Consider the following 20,257-nt stretch of genomic DNA (forward strand, 5'->3'; position numbering starts at 1 on the left):
TCTAGATAGAGCCTTTATTGTATATAAGGTGTTGTTGATTAGAAGGATAGGAAAATAGAAATACAGTAGAAATCGTCTTAAATCTAGGCTTAGTCTATATTCCTTATAAAAACTCACCAAACCGATTTAGGCCACCTTTGGAGTGAGTCAGACCGTCTGTCCCGCGCCGCCAGGAGTCCCGCCAAGCCGGCAAAAAAGGCTACTCCCCTTCTCTCCACCCCGGAAGTCAAAAAACCCCGGCAGGCAGTCTGACATGCGCAGCAGGCGGACTGTACCCGGCAGGCAGTCTGACATGCGCAGCAGGCGGACTGTACCCGGCAGGCAGTCTGACATGCGCAGCAGGCGGACTGTACCCGGCAGGCAGTCTGACATGCGCAGCAGGCGGACTGTTCATCTCCTCCCCAAAAGGGTGGTCCTTGAAAAACTGGCGTCTTTCAGTTATCCTAACCGACTGTTAAAAACTTTCATATTTTACCACATTTCCCCCCTTTGCTTCCTCAAGAAATGGAATGTTTCCTTGATGGAACAGTAAAAAGAATATAATAACTTCTGCTGACTAATAATATGCGAACAACAATACAGAAAAGGAAGAGAGGAAAGTTTTGTCGAGAGGGGCGATTTTTTTTTCTTTCCTCATGAACCAACGCTTTGACATTAGTCTTGCAAAGGGAGAGCCTCTGCAGAGAGTACATGTTACAGATAGTATATAACAGAAAGGAGATAGTAAAAGCTAATAAAGCAAAACAGTTCATATAAAGTCTCTGAGTTCTCTTGTCTTCTTGAAGTGGTAAGATGTCATCAGGAGGAAACTGGATTCTGGTCTGGAAAACTGGATTCTGGACTCTGGTCTGGATTCTGGATTCTGGACTCTGGTCTGGAAAGCTGGATTTCTTCTTTAACTGTTTGAATTGCTGTATTTTTTTTTTTTTTTTTACTAAACCTTAGCATAGCATTTTGCAATCAGTAACACTTTTTACCACCATGTGTCTGGATCAAAGTCAAATTTAGTATGTGTTCATGACACCTGAAAATGTTATGGAAAGGTTATCATACCATATCTCATGGTTCCGAGACAGCCAGTGATTGTGCTAGGCCACAGGTGAATTCAACTGAGTGAGATAAAAAGATAAGTAAGTTCAGTTAAATTAGGTTAAATTAGGAGGGAGAGAGGATGAATACTGGACTGTGCCTAGTAATTGTGCTCTACATAGTCACCATCATAAGCAAACCATGGACTTAAGTATACCTGTCTCTCCTTTTGTTGCACATATATTCTCTCCAGGGCCTGCATCAGAGTTCACAGCAAGTTAGTCTCTGAAATGATAAGTTTCCATATTTCTGAAATCTCATTAATTTCACCAAAGACAATATGATGGTAAAAATGTGTGCTATGCTGCATAACTGAGAATATATTAGTGATATATACAATAATTCCAAACCATACCCAGAGTATAATGACATATAAATAATAAATGAATGTAAATAGCTGATTATATTAGACATTGTTACATAATCTTCTTTTAGACATTATTACATAATCTTCTTTTAGCAAGTAGACCACATCATCTTATACATGAATTCTCTAGTATAACAGTAGCAGATACTTAAAGTGGTGATTAATTCATCAAAAAGAAATAAGACTTCAATTAGCAAGATTCAATATTCAATAGCATATACTTAAAATGCCTTTGAAAAGTCACTTAGTTTACAAAATCGGGTTTTTAAAGAAAAGCAAAAGAAACAAAAGTAAAAAAAAAAAAAAAAAAAACAAAGCAAAACCAAAAACCAAAAATAAAAGGCAAAAGATTCGCTAAGCACCCTTTTGTGCTCTTAAAGAATTTAAAGGTGTGGTGAATTCCAGGTCTTTTCAGTGCCTTTCAAAAGTCAAAACAAAACAAAAAACAAAAAGGATTAAAAAAAATAGGTATAGGGTAGGGAAAAGGGTGGGAGAAATTGAGGTGGGCCAGAAAACTAGGCCATGTGCTTCAGTGCTTTTGCCTGTGGAAGGAAATGCTTGTTAAATTTTAAGGTATTTAAGCTGCTAGAGTTTGGGGTATGCCACATTGTTTTAACTGGTTCCCCAATTCTCTGCATGCCAAAGTGGCAGGGGTTTCTGAATTGTCATTGATCTTTCTAATGCTGTCATAATGTTCTTTATGGTAGAAAATGTGGAGTTCTCTAGCATCAGTTTTGTCTGTGCCACTGATTTTCAATAAAGGCTGATTTAATTGATGAACCACAACATTCAGCTGATGCTGCTTAGCAAATGCTACAATTGTATCATTTCCTCCCCACTTTCCAAATTTCTTTAATTCATCAACATATTCTTCAAAAGGGGAGTCATTTACTATAAAAGACTCAAACTCTTGTCTATGGTTAATCATATAAGAAGCAGCTTCTTGTCTGTGTCTGAGATGATTTCTACAGTGACCTTCTAGCTGGTCTGCTAAAGCCCTAAAAAGGCAATTTCCGTCTCCTGATACTTTACGAAGACTGAGTCCCAAAGCATTTAACTGATCAGTGGGATTATTAAATGGGAACTGCCTTTTTCCTCTGAACTCTCTTTGCTCTTTAACAGTTGCTATCTTTAGGGTTTTTACCTCTTTAGCGTCTACCTCAGGTCTATCTGAAATCTCTTCACCTATGAATGGTGCAGGCTTTATATGAGAGCAATGAATCCATGAGTCTTTTTCACCAATTTTAATGGCAGTAGGAGTTGTCAATAATACCTGAAAAGGTCCTTCCCAGGCAGGTTGAGTTCCACTGGTTTTCTGAAAATTCTTTACATATATTTTATCTCCTGGGTTGAACTTATGCAATGAAAAGTCTAATGGTCCTGCCTGGACCACAGCTCCTGCCTCATGGAGTTCACGTAGCCTGGTCTGTAATTCCTGTATATAGGAAGCAACAGAAGTATCACCTCCCACCAGTGATGTATAAACTGGGGAAAAAGTTTTAGCTTGGATAGGAGGGTGACCAAAAAGCATTTCATAAGGAGATATATGAAGTTCTCCTCTTGGTCTACTTCGTAGATAGAATAATGCCAATGGTAGAACATCAGGCCATTTCAAATGGGTTTCAGTACATAATTTGCCAATCATACTCTTAAGCTCTTTATTCATACGTTCGACTTGGCCTGAACTTTGTGGATGGTAGGGCGTGTGGAATTTTGGAGTCACTCCCAAGAAAGAGTAGATTTGGGATAAAATCGAATCAGTGAAATGTGTGCCTTTGTCAGAATCGATGCGGGCTGGTGGGCCAAAACGAGGTACTATCTCTTTAAGAAGAATTTTGGCAACAAAGGCAGCTGTGGCTCGGGGGCTGGGAAAGGCCTCCACCCACCGAGTGAGCTGATCAACTATAACAAGGCAAAATTTATAATGTCCTGCTTTTGGCATAGTAATATAATCAATTTGTAAGTGCTCAAAAGGTGTATATGCTAGAGGACGCCCTCCATAAGCTTTGGCCTTAAAAGCATACTGATTATAAGACTGACATGTGGAGCAGCCCGAGCAGATTCGAGATGCTGTATTAGTCACACCTGGTGCTATCCAGGTTCTCTTAATAGAGTCTACAATGCCTTGTGTACCAAAATGGCCTTTTCTGTGAACAGAGAGGCATACCTGGTGGTAGAATTTCCGGGGAAGAAATGGCTTACCTTCCGGAGACACCCAGATGCCATTGATCTGTTTCGCCTTAAATTTCTTTTTCCACTTTTCTACTTCAGAATCGTCATAGGTTAGGTTGGAAGGAATATCCTCAGAAGGTGAAAGGTTAAATACATGTTCAGGAGCTTCTAATGCAGCAAGCTTGGCTGCAGAATCGGCTCGTGCATTTCCCTTTGAAACAGGATCACTATTCCCTGTGTGGGCAGGGCAATGTACAACGGCTAGGGAAGAAGGCAGTTTTAGGGCATCTAAGAGGTCCTTGATAAGGTCCCCATTGGCAATAGCCTTGCCCGAGGATGTTAGAAAGCCTCGTTGACGCCAAATCATACCAATAAAGTGGCATATGCCAAAGCCATATTTCGAGTCAGTAAAAATGGTGGCACTCTTATCTTTAGCTATATTACAGGCCTGTGTAAGAGCCACAAGTTCAGCAGCCTGTGCACTAAAATGGGAAGGCAGAGAAGCTGCCCAGAGGGTGTCATAATCAGAAACTACAGCAGCTCCAGTAAAACGGGTTCCCTCTCTCATAAATGAGGAACCATCTGTATAGAGGACAAGATCAGGATTTTCTAAAGGTGTATCAAAAAGATCGTCACGGGGTTTTTCAGCCATATCAACTAAAGAAGCACAGTCATGCAACGGTTCCCCCGAGAATGGTAAGTTAGGGAGTAGTGTTGCTGGATTAAGAACTGTGCAGCGTTTTAAAGTGATATTCTCATTACCTAACAGGGTTATTTCATACTTAGCCAGCCTTTGATCTGAAAAGGCTTGTGTCCTGTGACGTAGTAAGAGAGCCTCCACTTCGTGAGGGCATTGCACAGTTAGAGGGTTACCTAGGACCAAATCAGAGGCTTTTTCTACCAAAAGCGCTGTGGCCGCCACTGCTCTAAGGCAAGGTGGCGCTCCAGCCGCTACAGGGTCCAGCTGAATTGAATAGTAGGCTATAGGACGTTGGTTAGGCCCCAGTGACTGAGTCAGGACTCCAGAAGCCACCCCCCTTTGTTCATGCACAAAGAGAGTGAAAGGCTTACTATAATCTGGCAGTCCTAGGGCAGGTGCTGATAACAAGGCCCGTTTTAATTCTTTTATGGCTGAGAGATGCTGGGGATCCAACTGTAAACTGTCTGGAACAGAACTTTTTGTAAGAGCTATGAGGGGTTTAGTAATTTCACCAAAAGAGGGTATCCATTGTCTACAGTACCCAGCTGCTCCCAGAATGGCTCTCAACTGCCTCTTAGTAGTGGGGGCAGAGAGTTGTTGAATGGCCTGGACTCTCTTAGAAGAGACAGAGCGAGTTCCAGCAGCCAAAATAAATCCTAAATATTCTACCTGGGGCAAACACCATTGTACCTTTGTCTTGGAAACCTTGTGTCCTCTCTTGTGCAGCTCCAGCAGTAAGTGACGGCTATCTTCCTGACAAATTTCAGCATTAGGAGAGGCCAAAAGTAAGTCATCTACATATTGTACTAGTATGGAGCCCTTAAAGGTAATAGAGGCCAGATCCTGCTGTAAAATTTGGGAAAATAATGTGGGACTGTCTACAAATCCCTGTGGGAGTCTAGTCCAGGTCCACTGTCTATTTTTCCAGGTAAAAGCAAATAAATATTGGAAGTCCTCATGTACTGGTATGGAGAAAAAGGCAGAGCAAAGGTCTACCACTGTGAAACATGTAGATTCATAGGGAATCGAGGAAATTATCGTAGCCGGGTTTGGAACTATGGAATGTCTAGGAATAACATAATTATTAATCGCTCTAAGATCTTGCACAAAACGATAAACAGGTTTACCATCTGGCCCAGGCTTGGGTTTTTTAACTGGCAAAATGGGAGTATTGCATGGAGAGTGATGACATGGAATAATAATACCCTGGCTTTTCAAAGCCTCAATTATAGGGGTGATCCCTTCTATTGCTTCCCTAGACAATGGATACTGTGGAATGGAGGGGGGTGGTCCCCCCTTAACTTTAAAGGTAACAGGCATGGCAGACTTAAGGAGCCCCACCTCATTAGGGGATGAGGCCCATAAAGACTCAGGAATGTCAGAGGGGATTTTGGATACCTCCCCTGCTGTTCCTTGAGCTTCTGTAAGTAAAATTGGTAATAAATGAACAGTATCCTCTGGCAATTGTAAGGAGACAGCCCCATCTGGAGCACAAGATATGGTTGCTCTAAGCTTGCAAAGGAGATCACGACCTAATAAATTTACAGGGGCATCAGGCATGAGTAAAAATGAATGTTCCACTGTTAAGGGCCCCATAGATACCATGCGAGGATTCAATTTTGCCACTCTCTGGCTCTTTCCTGAGACTCCCACTACATTCAAAAATCCTACAGGTCTACACCCAGCATCTGGTTTGCTTACTAATACTGATTTAGAGGCTCCTGTGTCTAGCAGACAATCATAATAAGTCTCCCCCACTTTTAAGGTGACATGTGGTTCATTACTCTGGGGAGGTGAATGGACTGGCACAAGTGCATTCAAAAAATCCGGATCTGGGAATATATGGCTTTCATTATCTATGTTCCATTCCTCCCCAAGACACCATCATTCCTGTGTCCTCTTCTGAGGGGGGTCTTGGTTACCATTATTCTGGTACTGCCTTTCTGTATTCCTCCAAAAAGATCTATTTCTATTTTGATTTCGCCTGTAATTAGAATTAGAATTTCTTCTCCAAGTCCTACATTCTCTCAATTCATGCCCCTCCTTACGACAGTAACAACACACCTTAGTGTCCTTGTTCCAGTGTCCACATGGCTGACTAGGAATCGCTGGTGCCAGAATGCTCTGTTTAGGGTGATCTGGATCTTCCTCACGTGAGTCAAAGACATAATTTGCAAGTTCCTTAATTCTATCTACTGAGAGATTTCTCCAGTCTGGACATTGTTTCAGAAAGTATCTGCGTATTTCTGGCAGTGAATTATAAACAAATGTGTTGAGAATGATACAGGAATCTCTTAAATCTACTGGATCCAATCTGGTGTACTGTCTAGCGGCCTCACAAAGTCTATCATAAAATCTGTTTGGTCTTTCATTAGCCTCCTGAGGTAGGCTTAAAAATTTCTGCCAGTTTTCCGGTTTTCTAGAGCAAGATTCCATTCCCTTCAGAAGTGTTTCTCTAGCATCTTTTAATCTTTGGAAATCCCTATCATCATTATAATTCCACTCTGGATCCTTTAGAGGCCATTCCACATCGGCCTTACCTTTCGCAACAAGGGCATTTCCTGCTGAGATAATATCTGTAATCTCAGTTGGGGACAGTAAAGTTTCCAAAAGGCAAGTAACATCAGCCCAACTGGGTTGATATGCATTAAATATAGTCCTTAACTGTGAAATTACAGTGTTTGGATTTTTCTCAAAACTAGGGATGATTGATTTCCATGCGCTCAAGTCACTTGGTCTAAAGGGGCTATATTTTCTGACTTGAATTGGCACTCCCTTCTTACTATGTTCTATAGCTTCCTGCAGAGGGAGTAGTTTCTGCTGATCTGATTCTGAACTTGGATCATCTCTAGTAGAAACAGCCATTTTGAGGTCTCTCTCCATATGTGAGAGTTTCCCCCACATCATAACAATGATAATAACAAAAACAATGATAATAACAAAAACAAAAAAAAAACAACAAAAAAAAATAAAATCCTTAGTCGTATGAACTATGGATGTGGTATTAAAAGGTATTTCAATTGCAGGCATAAAATTTCTACTTATATTAAACGTATTTTCCCAAAGATTCTCACGTATACTATTATACAAAAAACTTTTTGCTGCCTGAATGAGGAAAAAACCAATAATGTTATGAAGGACCATTGAGTAAACTATTCCTCTAAGTCGGGATGTTATGCTGTCCCAATACATTCCGATGAGAAAAATCAAAGGGATGGTAGAATATTCGAGCATCTTGCCCTTTAAACTGGGCTGGCTTTTCTGTTTAAAGCAAGACTTTTAGAGGCTTAAAGTCTTTAAGGGAGATTAGACAAAGGGAAAGTCCGCGGGGGGGGGGGGGGGGGGTATTTGGAAAATCCACCGAATTAGCCGGCTTATGGCCAAACTAGGGAGGGTGGGAGGGTCCTTAAGGTCCCATCTGGGTCGCCAAACTGTGAGATTTAAAATTGGATATTAGATCATAAATCTCCCCTACTTAACCCTTCCCTTAATTTATCTCCCAGACTAGTAAATGGAAGAAGCTTCTGGTTTTCTAGATAGAGCCTTTATTGTATATAAGGTGTTGTTGATTAGAAGGATAGGAAAATAGAAATACAGTAGAAATCGTCTTAAATCTAGGCTTAGTCTATATTCCTTATAAAAACTCACCAAACCGATTTAGGCCACCTTTGGAGTGAGTCAGACCGTCTGTCCCGCGCCGCCAGGAGTCCCGCCAAGCCGGCAAAAAAGGCTACTCCCCTTCTCTCCACCCCGGAAGTCAAAAAACCCCGGCAGGCAGTCTGACATGCGCAGCAGGCGGACTGTACCCGGCAGGCAGTCTGACATGCGCAGCAGGCGGACTGTACCCGGCAGGCAGTCTGACATGCGCAGCAGGCGGACTGTACCCGGCAGGCAGTCTGACATGCGCAGCAGGCGGACTGTTCATCTCCTCCCCAAAAGGGTGGTCCTTGAAAAACTGGCGTCTTTCAGTTATCCTAACCGACTGTTAAAAACTTTCATATTTTACCACAGGTGCTGTTGTTTTTCTTTTTTGAAGTTTTTCCTTTTTGCTCTGATTCTTCTCTTATAACATGGCTAATGCAGAAATATGTTTAATGTTATTGTACGTATGTAACCTATATCAGATTACTTGTCTTGGGGAGGGGGGAGGGAGAAAAATTTGAAACTAGAAATCTTATAAAAACAAATGTTGAAAACTATCTCTACATGTAATTGGAAAGTAATAAAATACTTTTATAATTAAAAAAAAGAAGTCCAGTGGTGGCACTGCTATTCATTTTAGGACTGAAAAGCATAAAGTACAAGGTGTTGGTAATATGGGACACCTGTGGCTTTTATTTCCAAAGATTTCGGGAGCGGCTTGGAGTGAAGGTGGTGAAAGCTCTCAAGAGGAGTCATGATGGTGTAACCCACGCTTCTATTGATATGCTTTGTGCCCTCATGTGTGTAAGTTTGTTTTATTCTTTTGAACTTTTCTTAAACTTGCTGATCTGGATGAGTTGAAAGTTTCACTCTTAGCTAATCAAAGTTGAGTTTTGTTAAATGCTGTTTGTTAAACTTGAAGACATAGTTTCAGAAGACTTCATATACAGAGTGTTTCTTTGTAAACACAAGAATTAATTACTCTTGAATTTGTTCGTGAAAAAGAATAAAAAAAGTTCAGCTAGGAATTGGCAGCATGTTAGAAATGCTGTGGCCAAAAAACTTTTTGTAGAGACATTGAGTAGTTCAACAGACGTTTGAGTTTGAAAATCCAAACGGTTAATAAATTTCTCTTGAATGAAAATTTGCTGCTAATTTTAGCATTTTGTAAATTCTGTATTGCTGGAAGAATAGTGCTAAACAAACGGTAGAGGACAATTGAAGTAAATGTGAGCTGCTATTAGCACTTGACTTGACAGTAAACATAGTTTTCATTGTTAGGATAAACAGTGACTTTTAGGAGTTCTAGCCCCTGTCATGTATTGTGTAATTATCTATGAAGTCTGAACAGTCCTTGAAGAAGATCATTTATCTTCTGCTTTTTTCCCTTTTCATTCTTGGGAACTATCATTTTTTTTTCAGGACACTTGCTTACACTGGTTTCAATAAGAACATTGTTATGGAATATCCAGGGAAATAATGAAAAAAAATTCACAGGAAGGTGGGTTAGCGGTACCAAACCTGGAGCTTTACTATAAAGCAGCAGTCATCAAAACTATCTGGTACTGGCTAAAAAATAGAGTGGTAGATCAATGGAATAGGCTAGGCTCAGGAAATGCAGTAGTAAATGACACTAGTAATGTAGTGTTTGATAAACCCAAAGACTCCAGCTTCTGGGATAGGAACTCAGTATTTGACAAAAACTGCTGGGAAAACTGGAAGATAGTATGGCAGAAATTAGGCATAGACCAACATCTTACACCTTATACTAAAATAAGGTCAAAATGGATACACGATTTAGACATAAGAGGTGATACCTTAGGTAAATTAGGAGAGAAAGGAATAGCCTACCTATCAGATCTTTGGAAAGGAAAACAGTTTTTGACCAAACAAGAGATAGAGTATATTATAAAATGCAAAATGGATGATTTTGATTATATTAAATTAAAAAATTTCTGTACAAACAGAAGCTATGCATCCAAAATTAGAAGGGAGGCAGAAAGTTGGGAAACAATTTTTGAGGCCAGTACTTCTGATAAAGGCCTCATCTCTAAGATATATAGGGAACTAAATCAAATTTATAAGAATCCAAGTCATTCCCCAATTGAGAAATGGTCAAAGGATATGAACAGGCAGTTTTCTGATGAAGAAACCAAAGCTATCTATTCCCATATGAAAAAATGCTCTAGATTACTAATGATTAGAGAGATGCAAGTTAAAACAACTCTGAGGTACCACCTGACACCTATCAGATTGGCTAAAATGACAAAAAAAGAAGATAATAAATGTTGGAGAAGCTGTGGGAAAATTGGAACACTAATTCATTGTTGGTGGAGCTGTGAACTGATCCAACCATTCTGGAGAGCAATTTGGAATTATGCCCAAAGGGCGATAAAGCTGTCCATACCCTTTGACCCAGTAATTCCACTTTTAGGTCTTTTTCCCAAAGAAATCATGGAAAGGGGAAAGGAACCCACATGTACAAAAATATTTATAGCTGTTCTTTATGTGGTGGCAAGGAATTGGAAGTTGAGGGGGTGCCCATCAATTGGGGAATGGCTGGACAAGTTGTGGTATATGAATACAATGGAATACTATTGTGCTGTAAGAAATGATGAGCAGGAGGAGTTCAGAGAAACCTGGAGGGTCTTGCGTGGGCTGATGATGAGCGAGATGAGCAGAACCAGAAGAACATTGTACACAGTATCATGAACATTGAGTGTTGATCTACTGTGATGGACTATATTCTTCTCACCAATGCAGTGGTTCAGAAGAGTTCCAGAGAACTCATGATAGAAGAGGATCTCCAAATCCAAGGGAAAAAAAAAAAAGAACTGTGGAGTATAGATGCTGATTGAACCATACTATTTCTTTCTTTCTTTCTTTCTTTCTTTCTTTTTTTTTTTTTTTTAGTGAGGCAATTGGGGTTAAGTGACTTGCCCAGAGTCACACAGCTAGTAAGTGTTAAGTGTCTGAGGCCGGATTTGAACTCAGGTACTCCTGACTCCAGGGCCGGTGCTCTGTCCACTGCGCCACCTAGCTGCCCCCATACTATTTCTTTTGTTTTGGGTGCTATTGTTTTTTTCTTTTCTATTTTGAGGTTTTGCATTACTGCCCTGATTTTTTCTCTTATAACAGGATTAATGCAGAAATAGGATTAATGTTATTATGGATATATATATGTGTGTGTATATCTATCTATCTATCTATATGTATATGTATATAGATATATAGATATAACCTATATCAGATTACCTGCTGTCTAGGGGAGGGGGGAAGGAGGGAGAAAAATCTGAAATTGTAAAGCTTGTATAAACAAAAGTTGAGAACTATCTTTACATGTAACGGAAAAAAATAAAATACCTTATATATATAAAAAAAGAACATTGTTATGAATAAATCCTGTAAGATGATAGCAAATAAGTCTGCTTCTAAATTATTTTTTTTTAATTTCTTTAGCCTATGCATGATGACTATGACTTGAGGCAAGAACAGTTGAACAAAGCATCTCTTCTTTCTTCAAAGAAGTTTCTGGAAAACTTATTAGAAAAATTTAATTCCCATGTGGTAAGTAAAGATTAAGCTTTTATAAATAGGAAGAATTATGATTTTGAAAGGTTGTATAAAAATGGTTTGTAGTTTTCCCTGTGACATCTATATAGCTCTTTACGGCATGCCAAGCACTTGACACTTGTTTTCCTTTGCTTTGCACAACTTTAATGCTATTTCTATTTTGCAAAAGAAGAAACCTGGACCTCACAACAAGGCAGGACTCAAAGCCAACTCCCTTCTAAGTGCAGTGTCTGGGGGGGGGGAGGGGCAGCTAGATGTTGCAGTGGTGGATAAAGCATCTGCCCTGGATTCAGGAGGACCCGAGTTCAAATCCAGCCTCAGACACTTGGCACTTACTAGCTGTGTGACCCTGGGCAAGTCACTTAACCCTCAAAGCCCTAAAATAAACAAACAAACAAACAAACAAATAAATAAATGATAAGTGCAGTGTCTATAATTGCCTAATGTGGTTGTCTGTTAAACCTATTATCATAGTTCAACCTCTGTGGATGTGTTTGAGTTGTGGTTGTCTGTTAACCTATTATCATAGTTCAACCTGTGTGGATGTGTTTGAGTTCAGTTCAGCAAGTGTCTAAGTGCCTGCTCTGTCTCCAGGCCTATGCTAGGAATTGGGAAGGCAAGAAAAACAATAAAACATTCCCCTCTTACATTTTTCTGGGGAAAGAGGTGAGCAGAGGGGAGATAGTAGAAATGTAATATACAAGACAAGGAAACGTAATGTGATTTTACAGTTGGGGAGGGTAGATTATATGTAACATTGCAATCTCATTCATCTGCAGAAGATAATTTTAAAACATTTTCAGGTTTACTTTAAAATTCTAGAAACATAAATTAAAACTCCTAACATTTAAGAGTTTAATTAACTAGTTAATTAGCTCTTCAGTAGTAACAATTGTAAATTGTATTGCAGGGGAAAAAAATGTGCAAATAAAAATAATTGTTTTGAGTGACATTGATTCATTTAATTTTTAAAAATTGTTTGAGTAGCTCTAATTGTCCAGATCCAAACAGCTTTCTTTTTCTTGAAATTGATCATGATTCTTCTGCAGTATCCATAGACTTCTTGTATTATGTTTTACATGTTGCGAAATGACTCTTCACTGTGACCATGAAATCAGAAAATTAAATATTCTGCCAGCTTAGTTAAATGTCAAGAATTTTCCCTTCAACAACTCCACTGTATCTTTGAGAAGTTCACAAAGCAATGAATTACTTTGTTTTCCAGGATCATGGGACTGGTGCCCTCGTTATTAGTTCACTTTTGGACTTCCTTACCTTTGCCCTCTGTGCTCCATATAGCGAGACGACTGAAGGGCAGCAATTTGATATGCTTTTGGAAATGGTTGCATCCAATGGAAGAACCCTCTTTAAACTTTTTCAGGTGAGAGCTGAGCTTTTTTGTTACTTCAGTACAATCCTAGAAAAGCACTTTTTGGGGATAACAGTATGATTTTATATTTTCTTGTGTCACAAGGGAAGATTGTAACATCTTCCTTCTCAGTTTCTTTGTTGTAAAACCATTCCTTTGGTTTGGAAATGTAAATAAAATTAGCAGGTGTTTCCTTTAAAGATCTGAGGTCACTGCTAATCCACTCTTGATGATTGTTTCGCCACTTCACACTCCATTCCCACCTTGAATAGTGTTAAAAATTAGTTTCTGCTTTGTTATCCTTTATGGATGCAGTGTTTTCATCAGTAAAATGATTTAGTCATATCCACCTGTGAGGTTCTTGGTCATTTTTCATGTAGTTCCCAATATAGCATCTTTTGGCTATCCATTTTTTGTCCCATGTGGTTGCTCCTTTCTTCCAGTAACACAAGACCTTGATGGTTTTTATGCTACAAATCATTGTTGGCTATTTATGCTTCCCCATGAATCGCTCCTTCCCCCTTGCAGTCTTGCTTCATTCTCTCTTCCCACAAGTTTTTTTGTTGTGAAATGTGTTCATGGAACAATGACCTGATTATCAAGCCAGACGTTTCGTCTTGGAAGTTAGTTTTATTCCTTAGTCCTGTGTATTATTACTTTGCACGAATGCTGCCGTGCTGCATGTGCTTCATAACCCATTGCCCTTTTAGTGTGGGCTCTTCATTAATATTTAGTGCTAATGTTATTTTGTGTAAAATAGTTTGTCAAAGTGTAGTATGTCAACAATATTTAGAGTCTACCTATTTTATTGAAATTGCTAACTAACTTGTAAGTGGATATCATCACATCTTTTAAACCAGCTGATTACAGTTGAAGAAAAACTGATTGGTGATTGATTCTTTTTCCCCCCTCTTTCAAAGCACCCTTCCATGGCAATTGTAAAAGGAGCTGGTTTGGTTATGAAGGCAATAATCGAGGTGAGAATAAACTTTTAATTTCTAAGTTTAAACAAAAGAAATCAAATAGTTTTCTTATTTGGATTGGTATGCTCATAGAAACTGAATATATTACCACCTATGATAGAAAAACGTTGTAAGAAAAGCTTTTTAGGTTTCTGCTCTGGATTTTCTTTTGAAAGTTGCAGAAACATCTCTCAAAGCAAAAGAGAAATTTCACATCACTGGAGTGAAGGGTAGAACAAATGAATTAACCTTTTGGTTCTCCCAGCATGATTGAGTTTTATTAAAACGGACACAAAAGGAGAGCTCTGAAGATACTTAGATCTTTGTTGTTTTCCTTGGGTATCCCATTAACAACACAAATACTTTAAAAGATAGATCTTTCTATAGAGACAATATTCCTCCTTTCCCCTTACTACACCAAACAGAAGCATTATGGTTCTGTTAAAATTACCCTTACAGCTTATATTTGTGAAGACCAGGAAAGAAAAAATAGAGGTCATTAGAAAATGTCCTTTTTTTTCCCCCCCTTTTCAGGAATGGTTATTTTGTGTTCCCCCAATAAGTAAGGCTCAATTAATTCCATAAATAAATACTTAAGAGGCACTGCTGGGCCCTGTGAAGGATAAAAATTAGAAGGAAGTTTGGGTGGTATATCAGAGTGTGGGACTTGAGTCGTGGAGCCTTGAGTTCAAGTCCTGTTGCAGGCCCTTAATATCTATGTGACCCTGGACAAGTCACTTAGGCTCTCTCAGTCTCTGTTTCGTCGTCTGTAAAAGGAAGATAAGAATAGCAGCACATAAAGGACTTCACAAAACCTTACAGCATTAGAAGAACATAGTTCCTCTTCCCCGTTGGGCCTACCAGCTAGTAGGGGAAACATTGTCGAGCACACTGAAAACTCAGCTAGTTCTTCAGCTGTCGAGAAAATGTTGTGGGGAATCTCTCTATAGCAATCAGGCGTGATGGGGAAGAAATAGACTTGGAACCAAGACCTGAGCTGGGCTTCAAGTTCTCCTTTTTATCAGCTGTGTTCCTTGGAGCAAGTGACAGAATCTGAGTGAGAAGGATCCTTAGTAGGGGGCAGCGAGGTGGCGCAGTGGATAAAGCACCTGCCCTAGATTAAGCAGGACCTGAGTTCAAATCCGGCCTCAGATATTTCACACTTACTAGCTGTGTGACCCTGGCAAGTCACTTAACCCTCATTGCCCCACCAAAAGAAAAAGAAGAAAAAAAGAGAGAGAAGTATCCTCCGTAGTCTTCAAGGCAACACTAAATTAGACTCGAAATCCTTGAATGGCCCCCTCATAGCTGGTCCATCAGTCTCTGTGTGAGGAGCCTGGAGATGAGGACTTCATGCTCTCTCAGGGCATGTCATCCTAGTTTTTGTTAGCACCAGTTGTTAAGAATTGTTAGGGATGTTTGGGGGTGTTCAGAGAGAACTAGCGCCTCTGGAGTGAGAACTTGCCAAACCCTTTCCAGGGCTACAAATATGCTTATGTGGGTTCAGTTTTTAAACTTTCATTTGACTCTGACATACCCTTGATCTCTCTTCCAGTAGCTTTCACTTCACTTTTAAACTCCTAGAAAAAAAGCTGTTCATTATGTCTGCTTCTTCACATTCCACTTCCTTCCCTTGTAATCTTGTAATCTGGCCTTAATTTAACTCTGCCACTTGAATGAAATGTCTCCAAGTTGACCAGTGTTCTCTACTAAATCTGATGCATTGTTTTTCATTCGTAATCCTTCTTTACCTCCCTACAATGTTTGGTACTATTGAACACTTCTTTCTTTCAGATTATGCTCCCTGAATTTTTGGTGGTGGTAGTGGTGGTGATGGTGATGATGTCTTCACTGTTACCTCCTGATTCTCCCCTCATTTGTCTAGTCAATTCTCTGTCTCTTTTGCTTGTATCATCATTCATGCCCAGCCTTTGCATGGTATACCCAACAATTTTCTCCTGGGCCACTTCTGTTCTCTCCCTATACTTTTGGAAATTTCATCAACTCCTATATATTCAACTGTTCTCACCGTGCAAATAACATCCTAGTCTATGCATCCAGACTTCATCTCTCTCTTGAGCTCCAGTCCTAAGTCATTAGCTGTCTACTGAGTGTCTCCACCTAGAGAGTTTAATTATCTCAAACTCATAATGTCCAAAACAGAACTCATCCCCTGCCAAACAAAGAAGACTTGAAACAAAACCAAAATCCATTCCTAATTTTCCCATGCCTTTCAAGGATTCTTCTTTCCTTGTAATCACTGAGTAAGCCTTACCTTTTCTTTATCCCTGCCTCCATTTCCATTGCCAATCTTGTTGACTTACTTATTCACATCTCCTCTCTGTATCTTCTCTACTCATTTGACTGTCACCAAGTTCAGGACCTCATTACCTTGACTATTGTATTAGCTTCCTCGTTTATTTCTCTTTCTAGCTGCCACCTTTTCTAGTCCAGCTTCTGCACAGTTGTCAAGTTCATGATACCAGAACATAAGAATGACCACCATATCACTCACCTGCCCAGAAAGTTTTGCTGTATGTCTTTTCTAAGCTCCAATAAAGCTCTTCCCAATCTGGTTTTAAGCTCTCTCTCCAGACACGTATCAACACCTCCATTGTGTGTTCTGTCCCAGCCCCACTGGCTGTTTGTTGTTTAGCATATGGGACGTGACTTTTTTTTTTTTTTGACTCCCTGCCTTTGCACAGCCTATGTGCCAGGTCTAGAAAACTCTTCCTTCACCACCACTTATTGGATTCCCTAGCTTCTTCAAAACTCAGTTCTAATGTTAGCTCTGACTTGAGACCTTTCCTGACTCCCCTAGTACTGAGTGTCCCTCTCCTCCCAAATTACTTTGTTTTTATTTTGCATTTATTTTTGTATATATTTTCCCCCTAGTAGATGGCATGGTGCCTAATGCATAATAAACACTTAACAAATGCTTTTCTTAATGAATTAAGGATGATAGTTATAGTGAAAATGAATAGCATTCCAAATGTGTAGGGCTAAAAATCTGGCAAGGAACTAAAATGAAACCTTCCTTTGAAACTGGGTGAAGAAAATGTATTATTCATTGCTACTGAATGGTTTTATTTGAAGTCTAGTAATGTGGACACTGGTAGGAAGTAAGGTGAAAGTATTCTGGGGTGAGGGTAATGGGTAAAAATAATTGTGAAAATATACTTCAAAAATAACAATATTCCAAAGAAAAATAGAAAATATTTTTTAATTTATGCCGTTGCTTGCCTTTTTGTTTAGATAGTTGTTTTGTTCATATATTCCTGTGTGATATATCGTAATACCTAATTTACTTAAGGTTGTTAAAAAAAATTTTGACAGCTAGGCTAATTTAAGAGAAACTCTTGTCTTATTCATCTTTCCCTATTTCTGAAGGAAGGTGATAAAGAAATCGCTACCAAAATGCAAGAACTTGCACTTAGTGAAGGTGCCTTACCTCGACACTTACATACCGCAATGTTTACAATAAGCACAGATCAAAGGATGCTTACGAATAGGTAAGTTTCATTAAATGTGCTGTGACAGTCAGAGGCATGCACTTAAGTCATCATGGATTTTTCCAAATTAAGCAGATATTTCATTCTTGGTTTTTTGTCTGTTCCTTTCTTTCTGGGAGCATTGGACCAAAAGGATCTGTGTTTCAGCCATATGGATGTTTTTGGTGGGAGATTAACCATTTTATATGTGTTTTGGTAGCCTATTGTCAGTCACAGAGACAATAGAGGGACTAGAAACATGGAAAGCAGTCTTCAAAAAAGCTTCCAGTGTGTAGAGAAGCAATCTAGGCCTAGGGCATTTTCATTTTCTTCATGGTCCATGTAAGCTGGTGACCCTTGGCTTTTCCTGTTTTACATTTTGCCAATCAGATAGATGTTGTGACCTATTTTTTATTTTATTTTTTTTAGTGAGGCAATTGGGGTTGTGACTTGCCCAGGGTCACACAGCTAGTAAGTGTTAAGTGTCTGAGGCTGGATTTGAACTCAGGTACTCCTGACTCCAGGGCCAGTGTTCTATCCACTGCGCCACCTAGCTGCCCGTGTTGTGACCTATTTTAATACATTTTTTTTGCTGTTTAAGGCACCTTTATCCTTATGAGTCTTTCGAATATTTGAAAACTACTACATTGAATCTTCATCTGCTCTAAGTTTTACAAATCCTAACTTTTCTCTTCTCTGAACTTTCTATCTCATCAAGCACCTAACATGCTGCTTGGCACACAAGTGCTTAATATGTTTATTAAATGATCTTGGTGTCTAGCTGCTTAATCATTATTTGTCCCTTTTCTGTTGACCCTAATTTCTTTATCCCTTTTAGTGTATATTTGCAAACCAGAGAGTTTCACAGGGTATAATGCGAGGACTTAAAATTTGGGTGTGCTATTAAGGATTGTAGCTGTTAGCTATTCGCTGTCACGACAAGTGGAAGTATATGTCGATTCATATTTAGTATGCAGTACTTGACTGATTTTTCCTTTGATCTTTTCCCATACCTATTACCACAAATGCAACTCCTCCTTGGAGTATAATGTTCTCTTCCTTACACAGCTCCACTAATTAGTTAGTGTTGAATTCTAAAATGATTTTTGTCTACCCTCAAATATCATCAACAAAGTTAATTTCTACTTCGAATGAAAGAGGAAAATGCTGAGGGAGGTATTTCCCTTATCTACTATAGAAAAGGCAAATATTCTTCGTAAATAGATATTCTTAAGTAACCTTCTAGTAAAACTCTATATTAAAAGTTTGTTGGCTTTTAAGTATTAGGCTATAATTAATTATTTGCATCCTGTAGGATCAACCTTAATTGTGGAAAACTGTCCAACCATTGACCTTAGTGAAAATTGGGGAATAGTCTTAAAATGAATTTGCTACAATATAGTAGCTTCCAAATTTGAGTTTATAGAGAAACACTTTTACTGACATATGTTATCTGCAACTAAGTATTGGTAACAGAACTACATTGATTTCTGAGGCTGTTGCTTGTGCTTTGTTCTTCCAGGAATAAATACATCATCTCCCTCATACAGAAAAAGTTTTAGGTGACCTATTTAATCATTGACCTTATCAGTTAATCATTTTAGTTTTTGGAAGATTGTAGTGATATTTTTAGTTACTATCTTAAAAGGAGGGGTGACTTTAGAACAATAAACTTTTTGGGGGCTGTATTAACAGCAGATTAATGACTTAAAATTGTAGCCATATTTCTTATAATTACATGATATCTTGTTCTTAAAAATTCCTTTCTGTTCTAGCTGAGATAAAGCAGCAAACCTTTTTCAACGTCTGCTTTTTTCAGACAGCTAAGTAGACATTTAGTGGGCCTCTGGACAGCTGAAAATGCAACTGCTACAAATTTGTTGAAACGTATTTTGGTAAGTCAGATGAGACACTAAACGGATACATATAGGTAGTAAAATTATAATGAAAAACAGTTTGCATATTAAGTATATAAAGATGTCTTACTAATAAAATGTCATGATACTTATAAAAATAATTTTTATCTGTAGTGTCTTATTTCATTAGTGTATTTCATTGTCTTTTGTTTTCATGCCATTCTTTTGAAATCAGATGGTTTGGTTTTGTTTTGTTTTGTGACTAGCCCCCAGGTTTGCTGGCATACCTGGACAGCACTGATCCAGTTCCTGAGAAGGATGCTGACCGGATGCATATTAGAGATAATGTGAAAATAGCAACTGTAAGTACAAAGCACAAAAAAGGCAGTAACTCAGAAATGAGTTTTAGCTTAACCCTCTGTAATGCAGGACTACTGCTATTTGCTACAATATTGTGAGGTTGAAGTTTATAGAAAAAGATCAGAAACTACATGTGATTTTACTTTTCAGTCACTAGATGGAGCCCTCACTGTAACAGCAAAAAATAGAGTTACCTTTATATTTACCATTATACATGGTAAGGTCCTTAGGCTGGGAGCCATGTTTTATGCCTTCTGCAGTTTCCATAACCCAGCATGATACCTTGTTTGTAGTGCGGCTAAGTAAATTCTGGAAAGTAGGTAGCGGGTAGACTCTTAGTCTTAGAAATCTTGAGCCAGAAGACACTTGAGCTAGATCAGTGGTCTCCAGAGTAGAAGCTTAGACCTGACCAACCCTAAAGGGTGTGCAGTCAGAGTGGGAGAATGGGTCTTGTCCTGAGACAGCCAAAAACTGGACTTTAATCACAAGCCACTCTTACCCTTATCTTCCTGGCACTTAGAGCAGCTATCGCCCAGGTACCACTTAGAAATCCTAGTTCCCAGCCCCTGCCAGATCACCTCATGGCTGCACTTGGAGCTACTGGTGATTAAGGGCCCTGTCTCCGAAGCCCTTTGGCTTAGTTGAGTCAGTAAGTGAATGACATTGGATTAGCAGG

At 39.1% G+C, this 20,257-nt stretch overlaps 1 protein-coding gene across 5 annotated transcripts in view; it reads left to right on the top strand.

Annotated features, from left to right (window-relative positions):
• The window catches only part of DNAJC13 (DnaJ heat shock protein family (Hsp40) member C13), a 136,153-nt gene that overhangs the window by 35,809 nt on the left and 80,087 nt on the right, over window positions 1-20,257 (top strand). For all 5 annotated transcript variants that reach the window (XM_043965752.1, XM_043965748.1, XM_043965751.1 and 2 more), the window contains 7 exons: window positions 8,675-8,774; window positions 11,430-11,537; window positions 12,769-12,924; window positions 13,833-13,889; window positions 17,265-17,386; window positions 19,185-19,260; window positions 19,488-19,583. In XM_043965752.1, the coding sequence (XP_043821687.1) occupies window positions 8,675-8,774; window positions 11,430-11,537; window positions 12,769-12,924; window positions 13,833-13,889; window positions 17,265-17,386; window positions 19,185-19,260; window positions 19,488-19,583 (715 nt within the window). The remainder of the gene's footprint in view (window positions 1-8,674; window positions 8,775-11,429; window positions 11,538-12,768; window positions 12,925-13,832; window positions 13,890-17,264; window positions 17,387-19,184; window positions 19,261-19,487; window positions 19,584-20,257) is intronic.

Source organism: Dromiciops gliroides, chromosome 5, assembly GCF_019393635.1.
Source record: "Dromiciops gliroides isolate mDroGli1 chromosome 5, mDroGli1.pri, whole genome shotgun sequence".
Lineage (NCBI taxonomy): Eukaryota > Metazoa > Chordata > Mammalia > Microbiotheria > Microbiotheriidae > Dromiciops > Dromiciops gliroides.